Genomic DNA, 25,667 nt, shown 5'->3' with positions numbered 1-25,667 from the left:
TGACTTATCCTCCATGAGAATGACTGACTTAGATCTGCCATATGGTGGCTGCTCAGTGACCGAGGCTGCTCTGTTTATTCTCAGGCTCTGAATCTCGTTGCACTTTATATTCGGAGGGGAAGTTTTCACATTAAATTCATCCAACTTAATGTCCAGATTCTGAATCTCTGAACTAAACATGTCATGTTTTGAACATGTCAGTGTGGAGGGTTTTTTTTTATCATGACTGGTTGTTTGTACAGAGATGAGCCCTCTGTCTTTAACAATAGAAGGGGACCAGAGAGCAGAGGGAGTCTGACACACAATAGTGGATTTGCCCTCCCCTCCCCTCAGCTGCCCCCCCCCACCCCCCCCCCCCACTCAGAGACTGACCAGCATAACGAGGCTAAGCCCGTTAATGAGCCGCTGCTGAGGCACGAGCCTCGTGTCTGTGGTGGAATGTGCAGTTGTCACATTGTTGATTTAGATTTTATTAGACCACCGCTGCAGAAGATACTGGTTTCTCTGTGTGTGCCAGTTCATCCCAAACATGTCGGGTGGGGTCGAGGGCTCAGGGCTCAGGGCAGGTCCAGTCCAGTCCACCAACTTATCCAAACCATTTCTTTATGGTTTGTGCACTGGAGATTAGAACAGTTGACAGGAACAGACCCTCCCTATAAAGGTTGACACAAAGTTGGAAGAACACGATGGTCTGAAGGATGATTGTATTCAGATTACTCTTCATTGCAACACAGAGGCCAAACAAGGAAAAACAGCCACAGAACAAAGACCGGACATATTAATCATCATCTTGACAGCCAGAACCCATCGTGAGACTCAGGACCTCCTGTTGCAGACGGCAGCGAGGGGTGAACTAAGCTGATGAACATGAGCAGAGTCTCTCCTCAAGCTGCTTAACATGATCAGGAAACCTTTTCAACGTTGACAAGTTTGTGTTGTTCGGAGCAGTTCGGGGTGCAGGTCAAGGATGAAATGAGATTATTCAGCGTTAGTGTTGGTGTGAAAAACTAGAGAAGGGGCTTAAAATAGCTTTGTTGATCGGTGGGTTTCAGCCTTCACTGAGACTAGTATGATCCACCCAGGCTCTGCACGAGTTAAGGATCTGATGGCACCTGCACTTTGTTTTCCCAGATCTATTAAATTATATTATGAATATTAAACATGTATACCACCAGGCCACTGTTTGTAGCAGATAGAGAAGGACCTTCTGGAGTCTGCCATGTTTCAGATCCGTTTACCGACCCAACTCTGAGATGACTTTTTTTAAAACTTTTTTTTGGGATTAAAAAGTGGATTTATCTTCACTCCTGTTTATCAACCTGACTGCAGCAATGATCCGAGACACCTCGTGCATGTTTTCAGAGAACTAAGGTTACATCTGTAACCTAAAGTTTTGATCCGTCCCTTAATTCTTCGCGAAGATTTCACCTCTTAAAGCAGCGTTTCTTATTCTATAACCCGTGTCCATTTCACTACTTCTCTCTTCTATACAACATGAAAAGAAGTTTGACGGCCATGCAGTGAGTCAGTGATGTCACTGGATGGTGCGTTCAGAGTCCTGCAGCAGTGTGTCACATGTTTGTAGAGGAGCTGACTCAGAGTCAGTGATGACTGCAGCATCCCTCGGCCTTTGTGTGCATCTCGCCTCACTAACTTACGGCAGATGACTGCTGAGGTCGGACTTGCCGAGGGATTAGACTCGTTGACACTGGCCCGCTGCTCGGCTTTGTCCCCCAAAACAAACCGGGAGCTCCGTCAGTCGGCCCAGCAGCTGCCGTCTGCTGACACGAGCCTTTGTGCCGAACGGGCCCTCGGCCTCGGGGGCCGCCTGGGGGCCTCCATCCTCTCTCCTCATTGTCTGAAGAAGATGCACGTGGGGCAGATGTTTGTCTTTAAAAAGCAATCTCCCTCCTCCTCCTCCTCCTCCTCCTCCTGCTCCTGCTCACACCTGTTACAGCACATGTACGTCTTTCATGGTCACACAGTTAAATGCTGTTTGTCAAGTCGTTAATTTCAAGTGGAGCGTTTCACTTTTTATTTAGCTTTGTGTTGTTTGACAGTTTAATGCTGACATAAAATCCACACAGGACTCAATTACAACCCCTCGGCTGTTTTTTTTTTCCTTCAGGTGGTCGTCATGGTGATGAAGGCTCGCTCCTCGTGCCGCCGGCTTGTCTCGGTTACGGCAGTGATTTGTTAAGTTGGAACAAGCGATTGTGAGGCTGGAGGTGGAGTCGTCTGTTTGTGCAGCAGTGAAGTTGAATTATAGTTGTGTCTGTGTGTGTTTAATTGCAAATAAGATTAATTTGAGATTTGGGGTCTTTTAGTTTTCAGGCTGATTCCACTGTGTTTGTGTATTAATTGTCTTTCTGTGACACAAAGCCCAGATTCAGCTTTCAGCACTGTGTCAGTGACGGCAGCTGTGACTGTAACAGACGGATGAAATCGGCAGTTTTATGTCTTCCACGTCTGAAAAGCGCTTTCGATTTCTGCTTTCTTTCTTCAATCCTTTTTGTCTGTTTCTGTGTAATTTTCGTTCGCTCTCTCCTCCACCTGTTGACCTGTCCTGTCATGCATTACTTGTTCTTGGTGCCCCGGCCGGCTGGTTTATTTGAAATCGAAGAAGGTGGCAGATGGAGGTTTTCCAGACGGGGGTTCCCTGCTGGGTCTGTCTGTGCCAGCGGCTCCGGCCCGTCGGCGGTAATGTCCGAGCTCGTGTCCAGTAACAGTAACATCGGCTGACGGCTGCGCCTGTAATCAGCTCAGAACCTGGACTAACTTTAATGGGCTTCTGTTGCTTTGTCTCTGTTTGTGCAGGTCGTAAAGTGATATCACACTTTTGTTTCCAGGCAAAATATCAACTTTTCTACTCAAATATGATCTTTAATTAAGCATTTCAAGTACAGCAGGGCTGTTTCCAGCCTTTTGAATACGAACATGTGCTGCTTTTCTCTGTTTTATATCATTATAACTTTCACATTTTGGGGTTTTAGACAATTTGTTCCTCTAAACAAGCATCTTGAAGAATTCTCTATGGACTCTGGGCAGCTTTAATATGCATTTTTCAATAATTTCTTCAATATTAATGATAACTGACAGTTGAGCTCCTGCTGTGTATCCTTGAGTGAACCTGATACTGCATCCAGATGTGAGGAGGAGGGGACTACAGAGGAGGGAGGGAGGTATGGAGGAAGAGGAGGAGAGGAAGGGGGGGGGGGGGGGGCAGTTGTTGCGAGCGGATGATCCGTCGCGATGGAGTAGCTTCCTCACCAGCTCGTAAGTACCTCTCGTGATGATCCCGAGACCTCACGGCACGAGCAGCCGGTGTGAGTCTGAGGAGGCAGACGGGTGCAAAGGGGAGAAGACGGGGTGTTTTGTTGTGATGAGACAGAGGAGGAGGAGGAGGAGGAGGAGAAGGAGGAGGAGGAGGAGACGGGGCGAGCAGGAGCAGAGGGGGATGGGCTGAGCTTTGTCGATGCACGCAGAGTCATTCACAGCTAATTCAATTCAGACGGCAGCTCCAGTCATCTGGTGTGTGTGTGTGATGGTATTTAACCGAGGTGGCTGCTCGGACAGCAGGTGTGTGTGTGTGTGTGTGTGTGTGTGTGTGTGTGCAGTTAGCCTGTACATGTCTGTCTCTGATGGCAGCAGCATGTCATGGATGTTGCTCTCCGCCCCTCCATCTACAGCTACGTCCTCCTGTTCTGTGGAAACATGGAGCTCACATCTGCACACACAAACACAAACATGCATGCAGCAGCGTCAGGAGCCAGAAATAGGACAGCAGGAGCTTCTCCTCCTCCAGCCGGCTCCTGCAGCGTCAGCATCTTGGATTGATGATTATGGAAATCAGAGAGCAGCGTTCAGTGTCCAGACTGCAGCTTCAGTGTCAGTCGGATGAAAGCTGCCTGTTGATGCTGTGTTGCATCATTCGGCTGCGCTGACACGCTGAACGGTGTCTGAGCCAGCACGAAACCTGCACACACAGATCCGAAGAGTGTGAAAACATACATCTGTCTGGATGAGACGCAGTCATTTTTACTGCCTCCTCTTCATCAGGATGGACACAGCATAATATTTCTGTCCGGTGAGACTCATGTTCCTCCGAGTCTGGTGATTTTTTTTTTTTACAGATTATAGCAGCTAAAGGAAAACATGCTGCTTTTGTAGGACGATCTGAAAATCCTTATCATCAAGTTGGTAGTTGTTTTGCATTTAAAAAGCCATTTGAAGCAGTTTCTTTTGGAAAACATGATGTATTTCATATAAAAGAAGTTTCATATGGGGTTGATTTTATACATTTTTGTGATTGAATTAGAATTTTCGGTGAAAAAGAGAAAAAACTAGTAACATATCAAACAAAACAAACAACAACAAAACAAAACAACAGCACTATCAGCCAAACTGTGTGAAGCATTTTGTCTTCAACATCAACATATTTACAACCTGGTTTATCTTCATTTTTTCACAGTTGTTGAGAGAACAACAGTTGTAGTAAAAAAGAAATGTCGCTGCTGAAACTGGAAACAGTGTGTTTGTTCACCAAAGAGAGCTGAAGTTTGTTTCATAACTGTAGAACTGCCTGGTTTGTATCTTGGTGACAATTCTTGTGACGATGACATAAAACCAAGAGACCAAGATCAACAGCACAGATGTGAAGTGTTCTGTAAGCTGATCAATATCAGCCTCAGAAGACCAAAGTTCTATGTATCTTGTATTTTTAGAACAAACCAAACTGCACTGATCAATATCAGAATGACATCACCTAAAGCATATTTGCACTGACACTCAGAGGTGGACTGACGCTGCAGGAGCAGGATGTGATGTAGGTCAGTGACCTGCGAGCTGAACTGGAATGCAGCCTCTCTCCCAGACAACAGTCAGATGTAGGTCAGCCTGCAGCTCCGCTATAATGGCTCCCGTTGTGTCACACTGAGAACGACAGCGGCGCCTCTCAGATACTGACGAGCTGCCACACGGCTGGTCTGAACCGTGGAGACGAGCGGAGTAACAGTGATTCTCAGTGTGGACGGCAGCGTTCAACATGTTCACGCTGCATCTCCAAGTGATTATTTGTAGGCATCCTGCAGATCTGATGTGTCGCTGCACAGAATTTTATCTTTCAATCTCAGTCTGCATGAGAGAGACAGTGGAGAAGGTTTATGTGAATAATGGAATTAGAATTTTTGATCATCTTCATGACAAAATCTTGGATTGTTTACAGACTTGAGTCTTTCTTAGCTCACTCTGTATGAACCTCGTCACACTGAACTGTCACATGTTCAAAGTTAGGACTTTGTTTGAATTTAAATCTATAGTCTGTTAAAAAAAAAATGCTCCATTGTGTTTTATCAACACAATCAGTCAACCAAACATTGTCCGAAATCTGAAACATGAAACGTTTGTTGTTCCCTTGTGTCAGAATTAGAAGAAAAGAAATAGCTGTGATCAGAATGTACAATCAGATCAATATGATCGACTGGTTACATAAACAAAGTGACTCAGATCGACTCTGATGTGATTATAAAGGCTTTGAGTCTGGAAAATTGTTGGTTGAGCTGCTCTTTGGGATCAGAGTTCAGAGATAAGATGATGATTTATTGATTCTCAAGAGGGGAGTTTTGGCATCGCAAGGACACAAATACGTAGAGATCACAGCCTGATCAATATATCTGCTGGACGGTTTTATCAGCAGATATCAGCCAATCACAGAACACAGTATCGGCATGTATGTTGTCAGATGTAAAAACCTGTTTGTTCTTACAATACACGATTAAGAAATAACTTTTGTATCTATAACTGACCTGCCTCCATTACATGTTTTTATAACCACACATTTATTTATGAATACCAGCTGATAGATTGATATCAGAAGTTTTTACGATGATGTAGAGATAAAAGAGTTCACTGCCAGAGCAGATACACCTGCTGATCTCTAAACGTTGAAACTCGGGCGACACCTTCTGTAACCCGACGTGTTTCTCTCTGCAGGGTGAGGAAGCTGAAGGAGACGCTGGTGACGGTGCAGCAGCTCGATAAGAACATGAGCAACCTGCGGACGTGGCTATCTCGCATCGAGGCGGAGCTGGCCAAGCCGGTGGTCTACAACGTGTGCCACGGCGACGAGATCCAGAGGAAACTGGCCGAGCAGCAGGTGGGCGGAGAAGCAGTGACGTCTGCTTTTAATGAAAAGCTCCAGCAGAGTTTTCGATGTGTCTGGAGTGTCAAACCTGGCGAATATTAAGTCAGTAGCTTTTGTCAGTTTACCATCTCAAAAAGCTGTCGGAGACTCTACAGGGCACTTTGAGGAAGTACCTTACTCACTCTCACCTGCTTTTAAACCCTTTATGTTGCTGCCACCCTGTCGTGGTCAACAGCATAATAGCACAAGAGTAGAGTAATGTGTGCTGCAAAGTAAAATCCCAGCAAGCTGCTGGATGAAGGAGGAAGCTGCCACGCTGGGCTGAGAGACGGTAAATGCGCTGAGAGCCGAGCCTCAGCCGGCGGCCCCAAAGAGCACGAAGTCGTCCACTCCACTGCTACTCTACCAGCAGAGGGAAAGTTTCTGGCAGGAGAGGAAGTGGACGGATGGAAAGGTTCAGAGTCCTTTCTGCACAGTTGAAATAACGACCCTCAGAAAGCAAAATGTGTGTCGACACAGGATGGAAGGAAATAGATGAATTTTGCAATAATCACAGAAAATTATAAACCAGAATATCTTTGTTGACCTTTGAAATGTTGTGATGATGAACTCCTAAAATACTCTTAAACATCACAGCGACACTGAACATGAACATGGTTTGTTATTATTTCGTGGAGTGCACCTTTGACTCGTTGCCTTTCTGAGAAGTTCAGCGTTTTCTAAAGTTTGAAAGTGCTCCACAGTTAGAAATGGCAGCATGTGAGCTTTTCTTGTCCAGAACCTTTTGTTGATAACCACAGGTTCCAGGAGAGTTTGGGTTAGTTCTTGTTCTGGTTGTATGATGGATTTCTCGGTCAGAGCGCAGCTGCATTAATATCACAAACTGCCGACGATGTAAAAAGCTGCTCTTCGCTCCTTTAGCGAGGCACCGATGATCTCACGCTCATCGTGGGGTGTTTTGTAAATTAAGGAAAAGCTTACACCTGAAAACCGCCTGAAGTCTGAAGAAAGAAACAGTGGATGAAAGGAGAGCGAGAGACGGGCGACAGAAAGAAAGAAAACACGAGTGGATTTGTTAAAAGTGAGGAAGGAGTGGAGCGCCGCGGTGGCTGAAGAGACGGTCCCTTCAGAAAAAGGCTGCAGCTCTCGCCATTAGCGGATGAGGGACGGCTGAAATGGCCCCTGTGTGGATGGGCTCTTTAAGCTTTCAGTTGTCGCCGTGGCAACCCAGAGAGTGGTAACTTCGAACAAACGAGCAGCGGCACAAAGTGCTGTCAGGCTTAAAAAAAAAAGAAAAAAACCCTGTGGATGACACTGTGGCTGACAGCAAAAACCATTTAGACCGTTCTGTAGAGGTTTTCTGTCGACGAGGTCCAAAATGAGACGTCTTTAAACAGAGACGTGTCCAAACTCCTCGCTGATGCTAATGGTCGACTTTGTGTGTTGTACATTACTTTATACTAACCATCAGCGGCCAATCAAACGCACTTTGTATCTCACCGCCAATTAACCTGCACAAGAAGGTCACATTGTTCTGTTGGACCCGCAGGACCTGCAGCGGGACATCGAGCAGCACACGGAGAGCGTGGCGTCGGTGCTGACGCTCTGTGACGTCCTGCTCCACGATGCCGACGCCTGCGGCAGCGACTCGGAGAACGACTCGATCCAGCAGACGACCCGCAGCCTGGACCGCCGCTGGAGGAACATCTGTGCCATGTCCATGGAGAGGAGGATGAGGTGAGCGCTCAGAGACGAGAACAACTTCACAAACAGAAATCTTACGGTTAAATCTTTATTCTTACGATTCTCACTGATCTCCTCTGTTGCTGTCAGGATCGAGGAGACCTGGCGTCTCTGGTGTAAGTTCCTGGACGACTTCTCTCGCTTCGAAGACTGGCTGAAGACATCTGAGCTCACAGCAGCCCACCCGGACTCTGCCGACGTCCTCTACACCAGCGCTAAGGAAGAGCTCAAGAAGTTTGAGGTGAGAAAATCAAAGTTTCTCTGTCAGAATACTTGAAAATCTAACTAAAGACAGTTAACAGGAGAAGTCCTGTCGTCTCAGGCTGTGGTCGGGTAGTCAGAACCTCACTGGACCTAAAAGAAAATGAGCTTTGCTGCTCGTAACAGGGTCGTGCTCAGAGATTCGCCCTGAGATGTTAAACGTCTCAGTCTCAGTCCAGCATCAGGTTCAGGTGTGCTGTTGCCGTGGTCACAGAGTTTAGCTTCTGATGTGTCAGCCCGGATTAGAAAACTAAGATTAGCGTCTGATAATCTGGTCTCCATGGCAACAGGGATTCAGTGTAGATGGTGATTCTAACTCTAAACACACAAACACACACACACACACACACACACACACACACACACACACACACACACACACACACACACACACACACACTCACATCATGCTGTGGAGGACCAGTGACCTACATACTGGTGGCTGTAATGGGAGCTGTGGGAGCGAGACGGTGAGAACCAGCTGCAGGGTGAAGGTTCAAATCCACAGAGTGACTGGAAAAGGTTGTTAATCCTCCTGAGCTGATGCATCCATCCATCATCCATCCATCCATCCATCCATCCATCCATCATCCATCCGTCCATCCATCCATCATCCATCCATCATCCATCCATCCATCCATCCATCCATCATCCATCCATCCATCCATCCATCCATCATCCATCCATCCATCCATCCATCCATCATCCATCATCCATCCATCCATCTATCCATCCATCCATCCATCGTCCATCATCCATCCATCCATCATCCATCCACCAATTCATTGAGCCACATGTCTGTCCATTGGTCCATCTGTTCACCAATCCATCCTTCTTTCCTTCCTTTCTTTCATCCTTCCATCATTGTCCTTTTCAACATCATTTTCCAAAAGATACTTCCATCATCCTGATACTTACTGATAAACTGACTTCAGATCAGTCTGGAGTTGTCTCTGACGGATCCTTTCTTTATTTCAAGTTCATATCATCAAATGAAATCAGTCTGTGTTTTGCAGAATACTGAGCTTATTTTGTTCTGTTATTGTCTGTCTGACTTCTCTTCATGTTTTCCTACGTATCTTTCTCCACATGTTCTTGTAACGTGAAGTATTTGCGTCACATTCACTGCTTTTTCGTCTTTTATGTCGTCCTCTCAGGCGTTCCAGCGGCAGGTTCACGAGCGTCTCACTCAGCTGGAGCTGGTCAACAAACAGTACCGCCGCCTGGCCCGGGAGAACCGAACCGACGCCGCCAGCAAGCTGAAAGTCATGGTCCACGAGGGGAACCAGAGGTGGGACAGCCTGCAGAGGAGGGTGGCTGCCGTCCTCCGCAGACTCAAGGTGAGCCGGGTTCAGTTCCTCGATAAAACCAGCAGAACCACCGTCAGAGAGTAAACATCAGCGTGTGTCGGACCTCTCCGAGCTGATGCGTGCTGCGTCTTCCCGCTCTGCTCACTAAGCCTCCAGGATTGAGGTCACCTCTCAGACGTGACGAGGCACGAGGCGAGCAGATGGAGCGTGTTTATGTTGCTTTATAAAGATTTCATGTAATCAAGGAAGCCTCCGAGGGCTCAGTCACTATAAGCCACGTTCACATCAGCAGAGGGTCGACGGTGCTCAGTGCAAATATACAGTCACAGGGGTTAATACTCAGAGTGGAGATGGAAAATGACTCGGGCCTGTTTTCATCCAGCGATTGTTCCGTCTGCTGATGTTTCCCCTGTGAGACGAAACTTTACTGTCGAGTTTAATTACCAAGTTACATTTCCAAGTTTCCAGAAGCTGTAATTTGACCCTCTCTGCTGACTGATGATTGATGTGTGTGCTTTTTGTTGTCATCTGATCGTGTTGGTGAAGATCAATTCTGTTTAGTTCTGGGTCTTCAGACCACAGTAACCATGTGGATGGAGGCACAAAGTCACATCAGGAAGTAAAACATGCACTGTTAGCATGTTAGCATAAAAACGTATTTGATCAGTATAAAGTTAACAGTAAAGTGTAAATTATTGCAGTTTTGTTGTAAGTTTTCCAGTTTATTAGATAATATCTGAGCATCCTTTAACATCCACCGACGTCCTCGTCTCGCTCTGTGCTCCTGCAGCACTTCACCTCTCAGAGAGAAGACTTCGAGGGGACCCGTGAGGGGATCCTGGTCTGGCTCACAGAGATGGACCTCCAGCTCACCAACGTGGAGCACTTCTCCGAGAGCGACGTCGAAGACAAGATGAGACAGCTCAACGTAAGTCTGCTGCTCGTCACACTCGGTTGCATTACTTTTTAACGTTTATATGAAATTCCTGAGGTGCCGCTCTTAGTTTTTGTTGTTTTCTCTCCGTGTTTATGACTTGAAATCACTTCATTATCTTTTTAAGTACCTTTTTTTTTGTCTTGGGAATTTTTCTTGAAAAAGATTCAAGAGAAATAAACATTTTTCTGTAATGTAATTTTTAAAGTTTTTTTCACTCAGTTTTGCAGATATAGAAAAAAAGAATTCTGTTGATTTTTTTTTCCCACTATGTGATTTCACATACAAAAAATCCTAAATTGGGAAAAAAAAAATAATAATAATAATTTCACATATGGACATTTTTTTCCCCAGTTTTCACTGATGGAACTGAAAATGTGATTTATTGCTCCATGAAACTCTTAGTGACTCTGAGGTTATATTGTAGAGTCTGTGGCTCCATTCATGACCAACGTGTGCTGTCTTCCATCTGCAGGGCTTCCAGCAGGAAATCACTCTGAACACCAACAAGATCGACGCCCTCATCGTGTTCGGGGAGAACCTGATCCAGAAGAGCGCTCCGCTGGACGCCGTGCTGATCGAAGACGAGCTGGAGGAGCTTCACTCCTACTGCCAGGAAGTGTTCGGCAGAGTGGCCCGCTTCCACCACCGCCTCGTCAACAGACGCCCGGTCAGTGCTGCGCCTGTAACCTCCACCCACATTTCCTCTTTACTTCCTGGTGCTTAGTTTCTTTCTCCTCTTCCTGAAGGTCCTGGAGGAGGAGAGGGAACTGTCAGACCGGGACACAGACCTGGAGGACTCGCCCGATCTGACCAACGGGACCTCCTGGAGGGACTCGAGGAAGAAGAAGGAGGAGGTGGAGGAGGAGGTTCCAGCAGCGGGTGGAGTCCCAGCTGGACGGCAGGTCATGTGTCACCTCCTGGTTCCCCCTCTGGAGCGGTCGGGACGGGAGACCCCGGTCAGCGTGGACTCCATCCCGCTGGAGTGGGACCACACGGTCGACGTGGGAGGATCTTCATCGCACGAGGACGACGAGGACGCCTCCTTCTTCAGCGCCCTGTCAGGTAATAATGTTTCCATTGTCATCGGTTAATTATTCACTGTGATTAGAGACGTGCTGTGTGTCTGTCACATATATTATCAGCAGATGTTCGTGAGCACGTTCTCAGTTTTGGTGTTTCAGTCTCCCCAGACTCCCTCAGAACATCTCTGAGAAGGAATTATTAAGAGTTACTGAGAGGAGAAACTTTGTGAAATTGGATACAGCAAAAAATAATAATAATAATAATTCACTCAAATTTCCAGTGATCGCGACTGAATTTTTAATACCCTGATCACAAATGGAAAAAAAAAAAATCTTCCTGGATATTTTTTTCACAGAAATGTTTTTTTTTTCTTTCTCCTGAATCTTTTTTTCAAATGTTTTCCGAGATGGAAAAAAAGGAAACATTTTCTCATGGCCCCTCAGGAATTTCATATAAAGGTTAATAAAGGCGGCTGATGAAACAGAGCGTTACAGGTGTGAACAGCAGCTGTCTCATCTCGTCTCCTGTCAAACCAAATTAAACAGAATTTTTTTTTTAATTCAATTTCTTTTCATGGAGAATTTATCTTTTCATGTGTGAAATCAAGCGGCAGGAAAAAAATGTTTTTCTTCAGGCTAAGCTGATGTCTCTCTTCCAGACGTGAAGGTCACAGAGAGCTCAGAGTCGTTGGTTAAAGCGACTGTCGGCGCGGTGAAAGTGGCCTCTGGTAGGCGCTCTGCCTGCTGCATGCGTCTGCCTCACTGTGTGCTTATAGACCCACAACCCAAACCCCATCTGAGCCCTGAACACCCTCATCCCTCACTTCATTCACACACACTGTGTTTTGTACCTTGACTTGCAGACGTGGACGCGCTGCACTGCAACTTTTCATTTTCAAAATACAAAAACGTGAATCTTGCATGATGCTGATGTTTGTTACTTCTGTGATTGTGTTTTTCATTTTTGTTCTCTTTTTTTTGCATGTATTTGACAAATACCTGATGCATGTAAGATTGTGATATGTTGTGGTTTCATCCCTCTTCCTTTTTCATCCAACACGTTTTCTCTCTCTCTGTCCTCAGTGAAGTCGGTGACCGACCCGCCCAGCTGGCACCAGCCCGGCTCCCCGGAGAGGAAGCGAGTTCCCCGAGAAATCCTCCACGGGCTGAACTCGTCTCCCACACACACCACCAGCACTCCCTTCCACCAGCGGGGATACGTAAGGACCCGAAGATCTTCTAAATGCAGCGTGATTGATTCAAACCGAGTCGGTTTTAGGTTAACGTGTGTTTTGTTGTGCGTTCAGGCGAAGCTGATGTCAGAGTGCAGCGGCAGCATCAACACTGTGAAGAGGGTCAAACTGATCCTGAACGACGAGGAGGAGCTGGAGGATCCTGGTCTGACCAGCAGCACGGCCGACAAACAGACCAGCACAGGTACAGCAGAGATAAACAAACAGTGAGAGGTGTCACTCTGTTTTAAATGTGTCTGCATTAAGTTCCACGGTGTTTCATAACTCTGTCTCGTGTTTCTCTGCAGGTGTGATCGAGCGCTGGGAGCTGCTACAAGCAACCAAGTTCACCAGCGACACGGACATCAAGCAGGACCTGGAGCAGTGGCAGAAGCTCAACTCTGACCTCTGTGATGTCACTTCCTGGTTGGGCAGAGTGCTGCCGGAGCTTGAGAGGCTGCAGCGGATCGCGCCCTCAACGAGCATCCGAGACATCGAAGTCAACATCAGGAAACTAAAGGTAGTCATGGTCAAAACATCAAATATATCCCCGGAGCCTTAAGTTTGTATGGTGGTTAAAAAAAAAGAAGACTTTTTTTTTTCTCCCCCAAATCTTCTTTTTCTAAAAATAAATATTTTTTTCTTTAAAATGTTTTTTTTTCTTCAAAAAATATTTATTCTACAAAATATTTTTTTTCTCCCCCCCAATTTTTTTCTACAATATTTTTTTTTTCTAAAAAAGAAACTATTTTTTTTCTACAAAAATGTCCAATTCAGGACTCGTTTTTTTCATGTGTGAAAAAAGTTTGATAGAATATTTTTTTTTATGTGTAAAACTGAGCAAAAAAAAACCCTCTTTCCCCTGAAGTGATATATTTTTAACAAGAAAAAGTATTTTTTTTAGTTGCGGTTGATTCATTTTTAGTGGAAAAAAAAAATTCCATCTGTTAAAACGAAAGAACAAATTGTCTTTTTTTTTCTCTGCATTTTTCTCTAAGAAAAAAAAATGAGGAGAATTTCTTTTCTCTTGGTTTCACACAAAACAAGGTGTTCAGAACAAGACTCAGGAGTTTTAAAACGTGACAAACAAAAACTGCTGCATGAAAACAAGTTGAACAGTGAAGAAACGTTGCAGCCGGTGAAATTCAGACGTTCATCTCCTCCGTCTCTTTGTCCAGGACATGCAGAAGACCTTCAACAGCTACAAGTGTCTGATGATCTCCGTCAACCTGAGCAGCCGTCACTTCCTGCGGGGCGACAGCGCCGAGCTGCAGGAGCTCCAGGAGGCTCTCGGCTCGGCCAATCACAGCTGGACGCAGGCCTGCGGCGGCCTGGAGAGCTGGGAGAGGAGGCTGCACTCTGCACTCATGCAGTGTCAGGTGAGACACGGAGACATTTACACCAGACACAAAACAGCGATCTGACTCCAACATTGACCTCTGACCTCTTCTTCTTCTGCAGGAGTTCCATGAGACGCTGCACTCTCTGCTGCTGTGGCTCGCTCAGGCCGAGAACAAACTGAACGCCGTGAACATCAGCGGCCTGTCGACGCCGCGCTCCGTCCTGCTGGAGCACCGCGGCACGCTGACGGTGAGAACACCAGACGTCTTCACGGCTCGATTATCAACATAATCTGTTATGTGCAACGATCACTTCAGCGTATTTATTTGCCGTCGCTTGGTGTTGAAATCAGCAAGAACTAAATAATACTGATCAATTAACACTATACACAGATCTCAGTAAACTTTATTTCTCACAGTTGTGTGTTTTGTAAAAGTTCTGGGGTTTGAAAATGTTTGCTTTAGGTTCCTTGAAAGTGCTTGAACATGTAGAAGCTCCTTTGAATCATCACGATGAGGCTGAACTCTGTTTGTGTGTCATCGTCTGACTCTCGCGCTCTCTGTCGCCCCCTGCTGCAGATTCTGCAGGAGGAGCTGTGCAGCCGGCAGCGGCAGGTGTCCTCGCTGCAGGAGATCTCCTCTCAGCTCCTCCTGGAGGCCACGGGAGAAGACAGCATCGAGGCGAAGGAGAAGGTCCACGTCATCTGCAACAAACTGCGTCTGCTGCTGCGACAGGCGGCGGCCGACCTGAGCGCGCTGCAGGGGAGGCTGGTACGTCTTCAAACTCTGAGATGTTTTCTTACAGCTCATGATCAGCTCGCCTCTTTTTCCCACCAAGAAAGAGCACGTGAAAACAATTTATTGAGCCGACCAGAGAGTAAAATAAATTATGAGTATTTTTCTTTGGGAGTTTCAGTGAAGATACCAGACCTTAATTAAAATAAATGATTAGACAAACTTCTCTGACGCATCTTTTTATTTGATGTTGAACGTAGAGAAATAAAACACAACACGAAACTCGAGCGTCCTCCTGGATGATGATGATAAAAATCGATTTTTACTTTAAATGGTGCCAAACTGCAAAAAAGTTCTTTCCAGGAAGTTTCTTGGAAATGATTAAGAAACTGTTTTGAATTTGCAGACCTGTCAGTTCAAACATTGTTAAGACAATTGACGGTATGTTTTGTAACAGACAGGTGACTGTAAAGCTGATTGGCTGTATAAATATCTGCAGTCGACAGATTAAAAACAACATATGTCAGTCTGAAGTCAGTGTGTCAGTACGACCTTCCTCAGAACAACACCTTCCTTGTTTTGAGGAAGGTGGTACTGACGGCCGTATTGACCCGGCTGGCTCGGGTTTGTCTGACAGTCTGTTTGCTGTCTGTGTCACAGGAAACCTGCCCGAGCAGCTCTGAGATGGACAGCATCGGTCTGGGAACGCTCGCCTCTCCTCTGCTGCTGCACAAGGTACAGCACGCCTCGATGTTCACCTGTGGCTGCATTGATTTTAGCTCCAGACGTCAGGACAAAAGTGATTAACACCTCTGACTTGTTTGTTGCTGCAGGAGGAGGCCGGTCTTCAAGCTGCCGCAGCTGGACTACCAGCAACGAGAAGGCAGGTTGAAGATCAGATGCATATCAGGTTTTAAGATTTCTGTCTGGGATTTGTTCATGGTGCTGAGTCTGGTTCTCCTCTGGGTTTCTGCCTGTTAAAAGGCAGTTTTTTGGACCTGCTCAGTTTGGAAAGTGTCGTGAGATGACTTTTGTTGTGTATCAGCACCGTACAAATAAAGATTAGTTGACTGAACCTGGAAAAAAATCTGTCAGAATTAGGGAAAAGTCATAATTAACTTTTTAAGAGGACATGAGTTCAGGTTTTGCTGTTGAACTTTTGTTGTAAAGTCTCAAATAAACCGTCTTAACAATCTGTAACTTCTGTCTTCCAGGGAGGATCGGAGGGATTCGTCCCCACACCGACCCCTCTTCTACCGGGTCCTCCGGGCTGCCTTCCCCCTGCACCTGCTCTTCTTCATGCTGCTGGTTCTGGCCTGCCTGGTGCCGCTGTCTGAGGAGGACTACAGCTGCACCCTGTCCAACAACTTCGCCCGCTCCTTCTACCCCATGCTGCGCTACACCAACGGCCCTCCGCCCACATGAAAACGCCGCCAGGTCGTCTCGAGGCTGAAGTCCTGAGCTGACCCCTTCACGTCTGAAAGCTTCATCTGTGTTTTTTGACGGTGTATTTAAAAAAATGTATTTATTTTTTTGTGGCGCTCCACAGTTCTGAAACAAAACAGAAGCCATATCACCGACTTATTTTGAAGTTTTGTCAGTTTTATATGTAGCTTTGCCATCAAACGTCCCCACGGAACATCACAAAAGTCAAGATTTATTTTAATACAGACGTTACATTTTCATTTTTTTTGTACTTCACTACAGTCTGAGATCTAATCAGAAGGATGAAGGACCATTATAACCAAAGCACCCAGCGATCGAGGAGCCATTTTTCTACCACTGCAGCTATTTTTACCGTTCGTCACAGCAGGAGCCACGTGTTGAACATTTTGTACAGAAAAGAGACGGTTGAAGTTTTTTGGTTTTGCTCTTTTTAGAGATATTTAAGATATAAAAGGTCTTTTTTAAATGATGGCAGTGACTCGTCTGCAGACATGCCTTTCTATCAAATAATGTACTTTTAAATGGATGAATTTTGTATATAAGGGCAAACTACTGAGAAAAAGAATAGATAAATTATTATTTCTGTGTGTGAGCGTGGCGCTGAGAAAGTAATTTAACACGGGGAAATAATCTGAGATGCTTTTGTATTGTATATTTGTGGCTTTTCAAACTTGTACCAGATTAATACACTGAATTTTTGGTGCTCTCTTTTTGTGAGAGCCGATATAATGAAACGACTGATAGACGGCCAGTGTTTGAGATCATTTGTGAATATTCAAGCACCAAACCTAAAACTTTTGCAAAAAAAAGGCTCAAATTAAAGCTGCATGAGGAGATTTTGACCACTAGAGGGCGCACATCAGCGATTAAACATTAAGCCAACATGATAGCATTAACACTGTCTGTCCACACATCCTGCCGAGCAACATCGTCACGCCGCTGGAGTTTAGTTGTTTTCAACTAAACCCTCCTTTAATTTCACTGGGAATAAAGTCATGTAATGGTGCAGCTGTTTTTAAACTTTCCAAGTGTTACCAGACTGACAGGATTAAGTTTTAATCCTCTCTGCAACATATCCTGCGTTTTTGAAGACGCCTCTTTCGGGCGGCAGTGCATCGTGCGATGTTGTTATCACACTGACTTGCAGCTTCGTACGATGGCGTCAGCGTCTCGTCCGCACCTCGATTTGCAGCTGTGCAAACCAAAAACGGCAAACCAACAGCTGCAGAGTTAAGATTCTGGTACTGTGAGCGACGATTTCACGTCACGCAGCTGATCTGAGGCAGCTTTTAGGTGAAATTTTAGGTGTGATCAACATCGATGGAGCAATATTAGACAGGAAGTCCTGTGTTAAGAGATTAACAGCAGCGACAACATATCGCACTGCCGTTCAGCAAAATCCAACACGCCACACTTTGAGTAGAACATGAATGTAAGCGATCCTTTGGGCATTGAATGTAAACTGTGTACATGCACAATCAGATAACAATAAAGGTACGTACTTTTACCTGTGTTAATATTATTGATCCTAAATGTTTGAATGTGTGAATTGATTTGAATCTCAGTGTTCGTTCGATGGATCTGTACAGAAACTCGACCTCACACTGCGCAGAGCGCCAGCAGAAACAGAGACAAACGACAAAGTGTGTAAAGTTTGATTTATTTTGTGAACTCTTATTTATGGGATGTATAGATTGTCTTTGTTTTTTTGTTTTTTTTTTGATCGACAATAAACTGTGTTTGCCATGACGTTGGGTCTGTATGTTGTTTTACTGCATCACTGTGTTAGAGAGCCGACAGCTTCGACCGGCACGAACTGCAACATGAATCTGAAACGTGTGTGTTGTTGTGCACAAACCAACATGATGTGGAGGTGTGTGTGTGTGTGTGTGTGTGTGTGTGTGTGTGTGTGTGTGTGTGTGTGTGTGTGTGTGTGTGTGTTTGCATGCATGTACAAGCCACAGACATCAGGAAAGAGAGGATAGTGAACATGAACCTGTCTATGCGCAGCGGTGGGAGAATCTGGCACTAAGGTTGGATTTACACTGGCAGCAGAGTGACGCTGCTCGTCACCGGACGTCAAAAAGAAACGACCTACATGTTGCGTTTGGAGCGTTTATCCAAACATTTGTTTGTTTGGCCGTGTCGCAACAAAGCACTTTGAGCTTGGATGGTACCGAATGGGCTGTTCTGGTGCCAGCGGTGTGATGAATGAGAAACATAATGAAAAACACCACAGCGAACATGTCTGAGGTTCTGACATGAGAAGACAGATAGTTGTAATCGGTCATCCTGACTGAAGCCAAGAAACAAAACAAGCCTGGACTGATGTTCAGATTCCTTCACATGTTGTTCAGTTTAACAACGTGCATAAATTTAAAAAGATGTAAAAGAACATCGATGACTACGTCACGTTCAGTTCCTCAGATGATTCAGTTTAAGAAATAAACATTAAACAAAAACATTAAGAGATTCTGGTTTTTCCACATGTGAAACAGCAGAATTATTTATTTATTTTTTGCAAGGCTTTTTTCTTTCTTCCAAAAACACGTTATTTCACTCAGTTTTACATTAATTTTGACACAAAAATTATTCAGATTTTTTTTTTTCTTTTTAAAATTTTTTTTTTTTCAAAAGTTGACATCCAGGATGTGCCGTGGCCTTCGCCCATCGAGTAGAACAGGATGTGGCCCCAGTAAGCCCCTTAGGGGGGGAAGCGGCAGCATCCCGCGACCCTCGAGGATTAAGCAGAAAGGAAAAGGAACGGAACATATTAAAAAAAAGAAAATCCCCTGAAATTCTTTCTCCAGGACTTTTTTTTCCCGCAAAATATTTGTTCTTTTTTCCAATAAAACATTTTATTTCACTCAGTTAAAGTAGATCAGATTAGATTTAAAGAGTTTGGTCGGACAGTTTAGAGTCATCAACAGTGTACCGAGTTAAATCTGACCTTAACTTTTCGGTGTTGCTGGTGCCGAGTGTGAACTGAGATCGATCCCGAGCCTCATGCGGTGTGTAAATCCAGCCTTAGTGTCGCCACATGAAGAGAAGAGAAAGCTGCTGCTAACAGTCGTTTTGATAAAAAGGCCACAAACTGCTGCTGTTTGACTCCACTGACACTTGAAGTTTGCACAAAGAGAGTAGAAAATCCCAGATTAACAGGCACCGATTGAAAACACCAAAGTACATAGTAGCTGTGAAGGAGGAAAAAACACCACAGTGTGATAGAAAACGCCGCCCGCTCTAAAGCCATGTGACTACCAAAGCTTATGGAAATCAGTGTTAGCTGTACGGACCACATGCACCTTCCCACGAGTCCCTGCAGACGGACTGCACACAGCTTTTCCTGGATGTTACACCAAGGTTGAAAAAAGAGAGATACAAATACTGGTTATCAAAAAAGAGCTCGAACTGACTGGCAGAAGTTCAGCGATGTTCCCGTGAACACCTGCTGTAGTGCACATTCACAAGAAATATTTTACGCACACAAAATATACATTCGATCAAAATCGTTCTTGTCCTCCGAGGACTAAAAACATCTCAACGAGAGTGGGAAAAAAAAAAAACTTTACCTCACGACAGCACTTTGTTTTTTTCTACGTTTATTGTCCTTTTTGTTTGTTTGTTTCCTTCTGTGGATCTTTGGGGGACGGAGAGCCGTCATGGTTCAGTCTCAGTGAGTCTCTTACAGTCCGTTCACCAAGTCGGTCTCCATCACAGTGGGATCGGGGCTCATGTAGTCCACCGAGCCGTCCACCAACGGAGCTGCATCTCGTGTTTCCAGGGACCACTGCTCCGGGTGGATGTACCTGAGAGGGAAGACGCTCTTAACAACCAGCTCGACACGCACACACGGCTTTCCATCTTTGATTTCCTTGTCTTTCCTCCCTTTCTTCAGACCCTTTCTTCTTAAATTCCTTTCTCTTCCCTCATTTCCTATATTTCTTTCCTTTGCTTCATCTGTCTTTTTCTGTTTATCTTCTCTCCTGTTACTTCTCTTCTTCTCCCTCACTTTTTCCTTCACACCTTCTTTTTTTCCAACCTTACAACTGTCCTCCCTCATTTTCTTCCTTGCTAATTAAATCTTCTCTAGTTTCTTTCATTCTTTCCCTCCGACCTGCCTCCTTTTTTCCTTTTCTTCATTCTTTACTCTTCTCTCCTCCCTCCATTTTACTTTTTCATCCCTCTGCTCGTGTCTTTCTTTATAACCATCCTCCCTATTTTTTTTCCCGGCTCACATCCGCCATCATTTCTTTTCTTTGCAACTTTTCTCTTCATCTTCTCACATTCCTTCTTTCCCCAAATCCTTCCAAAACTAAGCTCCACCGTGTCACTTTACATTTTAATCCAGTAGAACTCTTTAATTCTTGGTAATAAATTGGATCTTTGATGTTTTGATTGATCACTTACTCGCTGCTGTCCATGTGAGTCATCTCTAAGCTCTGGAAGTGGGGCGAGGACTGGAGGGTTAGAGCCTGCAGGTGTCCGTCCAGTACCGGGGCCTCGGCGGGCCCACATGGAGGCACGGCGGTGTGGTCGGCGGCGGCCTGGTCCGAGCCCGGCTGCAGGTGAGACGAAGCTTGCGGGTACCGGTGCTGGTCGGGGTACGTCTCGGAGATCGATGAGGACTCCTGACTGCCGCTGCTGCTGGTGTTGGCGTCCAACATCTCCAGGAGGAGGTCGTAGACCAGCACCACGTTCTTCCTCTTCATGGTGGACAGGTGGTCCATGCCCTTGTTGCTGTGGACGGACGGAGGACGACAGTGAGTTTAACTGAACACGTGAGCGTTATTGTCTGCGTGTCGGCTGGTGTATTAAACGTCTGTGTGTGTTTTTCCGTCCTCTCCTCTGGATTCTGCTGCAGTCGCACTATTTTCCTCTCTGTCTGGCCGTACCTGACGTGGCGGATGTGGGAAAGCAGCATGGTGAGGTGTCCCAGGCGCAGAGTCTGCTGCTGGGTCGTCAGGCCCAGCTTGGAAATGGCCCAGACCAGAGCATCGATCACCGAGTCCAGCAGACGCAGCAGCTTGGTCCTGCTCTCCAGCTCCTCGGCGGTCTGAGGGGAGTTCGTACACAGATCTGCAACACGGAGCACGGAAACATGTCAGCAGGAGATTTACATCCGAGGAGGATTAAGTACTGAGTGGATATTGATCTTCTGTTAATTGATCTTCTGCTTTACTCAACACATTCCTTTCCAGATTTGAGTTAAAAGTCATTTTACCCTCTGGAAAATATAAAAGATTCATCCTCTGAGAATCATAAATTCAGTAAGAAAACATTTTTTTTTAAATGAAAATGTTTTTTCAACTAATGAGAAGTGTTTTGAGAGACATCAACATTTCTCCATGTTTTTGTAATCTGTGAATGTTTTGCAGGACAGTGATCGATCCTTTCCTCAGTCTGATCTGAATTATTGTCTCTGCTCAGTTTATGACTTGAGAACTGGTGGAAATAATATTTCTTGAGTTTCTTAATTTCTTTCCATCTGTGAATTTTTTTTTTTCCCATGAATGTTGAACCAAATGGAAAAATTTCAGGAGAAAAGTGGAAAAAAATTACAGGAAAATGATCATTCTTTTTTTTGTATGTGGGAAGGAGTTTAAAAAAAAGAGTTTTGCAGGAAGAAATTTCGTTTTTTTGAGGCTCATTTTTCTTTTTGTAACACATTACATTGTGAAGAAAAAGAACTTTGTTCTCCTGCCCAAAATGTTTTTTTCAAAACACGAATTAAAAAAAATTCTCCCCAAAACTTAATTTCTCGTATCAAACCGTCACCACTGCTTTTACACATCCAGCCATCCGACTCGTCGTCCACCACTTCTGGCATCGTGATGGACGTTCCGGATCAAACACTAGAGGGCAGCGGAGAGGACGGACGAGCTGCGGATCGACCCTGTCCTCCAGAACCACAACAGTGGACTCGGCTGAGCAGTTGCGCCACCGTGCTCCGTCTGTCAAAATACATAAATCCTGACATCCCTCCCTGTTTGACTTTTCAGACTCGATTTCACTTCTTTCACAATTTGTTCCTTTTTTCAGCCCAGCTGCAGCCGAGCAGAGTCAACAGAGGGAACAGAGTCTGGCAGAGGACCCTGAGAGTGTGTGTGTGTGTGTGTGTGTGTGTGTGTCTGAACAACTTGTGTTAAACTCTGCGAGGCCGTGCGGTGAGTTTGATCACCTCGATGAAACCTGTACAGTGGCGGCTGTGTGAGAGGACACTGTGACCACGGCAAAGGTTAAATAACAAACGCTGCGGGGCCAATAAAAGTCCATCTGCACGGCTCGTTTCATCCAAAATCCTCTTCAAACAAGCTGCAAGTTCTGCCAATCTGACTTCTGTGGGAGGATTCACCTCTGTGTTTAATGGAACCACATCCAAGAGAGCAGCGAAGTGCAACACTGGAGACCAACACTGACTGTAAATCAATGAGACACGAGAAACACCCAGAAACTCCAGATCCACTGAGTCAGATCTCTCACCCAGGAGATATTCTGATGTTTTAATCAGAGCTGGATGAAAATAAACATTGTGACGGACGGTGTGAATTCAAAGTACTCAAATGCTCGGAACGAGCAAGAAAATGAGGGACAGGAGTGAAAACTGGAAACAAGATTCAATCTTTATCTAGGAAAGCGATTACGTTCGTCAGGGTTCGTTCTGGGCTAAAACAATATTTTTAAGTGAGGACATTACTGTAAAGGTTTGTGACCCACAGTTAAAGACCAACAACATGTGATCTGATAGTTTAACATTTGTTCTCTTTACTTAGAATTCAAGTTAAACCTGTTACAGTCGTTAGAAAAAGCTTCAATTCTCTAAAGATTCAGTTCAAGCTAACAAATTAGCACGTGTGTGTTTCAGTAGTGCATCAAACTCGTCTCTTATTCCACGACGACATCCATTATAATAATTTATAAAGTCCAAAACACAGTTTAATATCATTAATTGGATAATTACACAACCTTCAATCACTGGTGCTGTAAAAATAGACTCTTCGTTTCACAGCAGCTGCCAACTTTCCTCAACACCGGAGATCCTTCCTGAGTCTCAGTTCAGGGTCGGCCTCCTCTGAAGGACTCGGCCTTTGTGGTTTTCGAAGGCGAGTCCTTCAGAGACCTTGTTAACCTCGTCAGCTGTTGTTAAATGGGACGGTCTAGTCTTTTTTGGCCTTCAAATGCTCCTCAGAAAGATGCAGATCCTTCCAGATTAGAGGTTAAGTAACCACAATAAATCACTGGGACAAACTCATCTGAGTTACGTGAAAACACCAAACATCCTCTGCTGCACTGATTGGACGGGATTGTTTTTTAGGGAATAAAGCGATGGCTGCGGTCCGTCTGTGCATGTGACACTCACAGGAGTTGAGGAGGATCATGGCCTTCAGACAGACGTACTCCTCCCTCTGAAGCTTCAGCTCACGAAACCGAGACGTGGCTGCCAGCAGCATGTCGAAAATCTCCATGATGCCCTCCACACACTGTCCCTCCTCCCTGCAGACACACAGGCAGAGAACAATCATCAGCACATGAAGCCACTGAATACATATTTTGATTCGGGGGGAAATGAAATAATTAAGAACAAAACCAGACAAAGAGAAGACAGAAGGTGGAGATAAAGAAAAACAGATGGAAGAAGAAGTGACAGACAAACGGAACAACAAAAATGTTTAAGAGACTTTCTGGATGCAGGTTTTGAGTTTTCAGTATCCTTCCGGTCCAGTGAAAACCTTGACATCCACACAACCGTGCACACCAGACTACAAGTCGAATATCAAGCAGAAATTTCCATTCCAAGGCCCAAGAGTCCCTGCAAACTCAATCAAGTCTAATCCAATATCAGACAAAACATATTTAAATCTGCTGGAACCAGATTTTTATTTGGATCCGCGTCAAATTGTAATCACACAGAGGTGCCAGCCAACTTAATACACCAGATGTATTAAATCAAGATCCCTGAGACATTAACAAGTCTGTTGAAAAACGATCCAGCCAAAAGTTAACAGGGTTCTGTTCTGGGCCGACAGCCGTCCTCCATCGGACTTTTGTGGAAATCTGTTAAGTAGTTTTTGTGTAAACCTGCCGACAAACTGACAGACAGACAGACACGACTGAAAACAAATGTTGACTGAAGGTTTCACGAGCGTCATTCCTCAATTATCTCCCGACTGTAAATGAAGGATGACTGACTGAATCACTGTCATAGACTGGAGATGTGCGGCGACGTGAGTTTTAAACAAGGTTATCACACGAGAATCCAAACATCTTCAACACAACCCACCTCCACTGTCTTCAACTTCCCTGTTGGCAGGTGTGTTCTCAACCTGATAACACTGCAGCTTATTAATTCACACTAACAGACAACATGGTCCCCAGAGTTTTGTAAATGCTGCGAGTTTGATATTAAAAATGCACCAAAGATGCAGAATAAACGTACGTTACCGCTGTGATGATAATTTATGCGGTGACCTGAAGATAAACCTCCTCACGTGTGTTCCCAAAACGATTTCCTACGTGTTGATTGGCTTCAAAAACAGCGACTATGGTCCTGTTTGCACCTTCGACTCGACAATCTTTGATTTTGAGACTCCCAGCTTCTCTCTACAAACCTGTTTAATCTTCTGAGTCCTTCATAAGACAAAGTGATTTAATTAGTGGAGACAGTGAAGGTGACTGATGTGTGAGAGGGAGAATGAAAGGAGATCCACGGGGCAGAAAGACTCGGTGACAGAGAGGAAATTAGAAAACGACTCTCTGGCTCTCTGGCTTTGTTCGAGTCTTTTGTCAGGATGGATTTGCATCCAGGATGTTTTCCTGCGGCGTCCAAGGAGAAACGACTCCACGGAGGAAAATACAGCCGTGTTATGGAAACACATCAAGGTTAACCCTGAGCCTGTAGTGATCGTTTCTGTGGCAGTGGGGGAAGAAAGTTCGAGCAGTGAACTCAACCTACCAGCGGCAGGTGAAAGACTCCAGCATCCTCATAGAAATGTACACTTCTGATCGAACAAGAGCAAGACAAAGTGTAATTTCTGCCACTAGGGGAGCCGGTTCAGACGGGAGGAGAGCTCCAAGATTCATTTTAAAATGCATCGTTACAACATTTGGAAAAAGTCGTTGTCGTTTTTAGAAATTTGACATTATATACACACCAAAATGGAGTAAAGCTACTGTTACGGACTGTTGCTAGCATGTTCAGCACAAAAGAAAGTTGCTTTGCTAATCAGTCGTCCCGTCACCAAGTCAAGTGTCCGGCACTGCTAATCCACACGGTTCCTCTGAGAACCTCATTCAAAGTAAGATTTGTAAAAGCTTGATGTCGTCTGTTCATGTCTGATATGTGAAAACACACGGCCGCACGCTGTTCTGCAGACTGCATCAGCAACAACATCGACGGCCAACGATCCGGACGCGACATCGCCTCACTGCACTTTGAACACCAGCATGAACACGTGTTGCTTTAACGTTCATTAACTACGGCTACTGCAGACAAATTACA

At 45.1% G+C, this 25,667-nt stretch overlaps 2 protein-coding genes and 1 long non-coding RNA gene across 7 annotated transcripts in view; 1 reads left to right on the top strand and 2 right to left on the bottom strand.

Annotated features, from left to right (window-relative positions):
* syne2b (spectrin repeat containing, nuclear envelope 2b) overlaps positions 1-17,675 on the top strand; it is a 100,846-nt gene extending 83,171 nt beyond the window's left edge. Inside the window, exons 112-128 of the mRNA XM_037072237.1 lie at positions 5,992-6,154; positions 7,692-7,879; positions 7,976-8,126; positions 9,304-9,486; positions 10,247-10,384; positions 10,866-11,060; positions 11,140-11,455; positions 12,075-12,143; positions 12,499-12,635; positions 12,723-12,852; positions 12,956-13,167; positions 13,826-14,026; positions 14,109-14,237; positions 14,567-14,758; positions 15,383-15,457; positions 15,556-15,632; positions 15,937-17,675. Of these exons, the coding sequence (XP_036928132.1) occupies positions 5,992-6,154; positions 7,692-7,879; positions 7,976-8,126; positions 9,304-9,486; positions 10,247-10,384; positions 10,866-11,060; positions 11,140-11,455; positions 12,075-12,143; positions 12,499-12,635; positions 12,723-12,852; positions 12,956-13,167; positions 13,826-14,026; positions 14,109-14,237; positions 14,567-14,758; positions 15,383-15,457; positions 15,556-15,632; positions 15,937-16,147 (2,767 nt within the window). The 3' untranslated portion in view covers positions 16,148-17,675. The remainder of the gene's footprint in view (positions 1-5,991; positions 6,155-7,691; positions 7,880-7,975; positions 8,127-9,303; positions 9,487-10,246; positions 10,385-10,865; positions 11,061-11,139; positions 11,456-12,074; positions 12,144-12,498; positions 12,636-12,722; positions 12,853-12,955; positions 13,168-13,825; positions 14,027-14,108; positions 14,238-14,566; positions 14,759-15,382; positions 15,458-15,555; positions 15,633-15,936) is intronic.
* Positions 3,230-4,091, bottom strand: LOC119004592. Its single transcript, XR_005070256.1, has 3 exons — positions 4,012-4,091; positions 3,629-3,727; positions 3,230-3,332 (listed from the first exon to the last, which is right to left on the bottom strand). It is a non-coding gene; the product is annotated as an uncharacterized LOC119004592 (long non-coding RNA).
* A 137-nt stretch (positions 17,676-17,812) lies between the features above and the next one.
* Positions 17,813-25,667, bottom strand: part of esr2b (estrogen receptor 2b) — a 90,524-nt gene continuing 82,669 nt past the window's right edge. For all 5 annotated transcript variants that reach the window (XM_037071641.1, XM_037071640.1, XM_037071642.1 and 2 more), the window contains 4 exons: positions 23,529-23,662; positions 21,064-21,247; positions 20,579-20,908; positions 17,813-19,977 (listed from right to left, as the gene is read on the bottom strand). In XM_037071641.1, the coding sequence (XP_036927536.1) occupies positions 19,854-19,977; positions 20,579-20,908; positions 21,064-21,247; positions 23,529-23,662 (772 nt within the window). In that variant the 3' untranslated portion in view covers positions 17,813-19,853. The remainder of the gene's footprint in view (positions 19,978-20,578; positions 20,909-21,063; positions 21,248-23,528; positions 23,663-25,667) is intronic.

The sequence above is a fragment of the Acanthopagrus latus genome, chromosome 16 (genome assembly GCF_904848185.1).
Source record: "Acanthopagrus latus isolate v.2019 chromosome 16, fAcaLat1.1, whole genome shotgun sequence".
In the NCBI taxonomy this organism is placed as follows: Eukaryota; Metazoa; Chordata; class Actinopteri; order Spariformes; family Sparidae; genus Acanthopagrus; species Acanthopagrus latus.
This window is presented reverse-complemented; position numbering and strand designations above follow the sequence as displayed.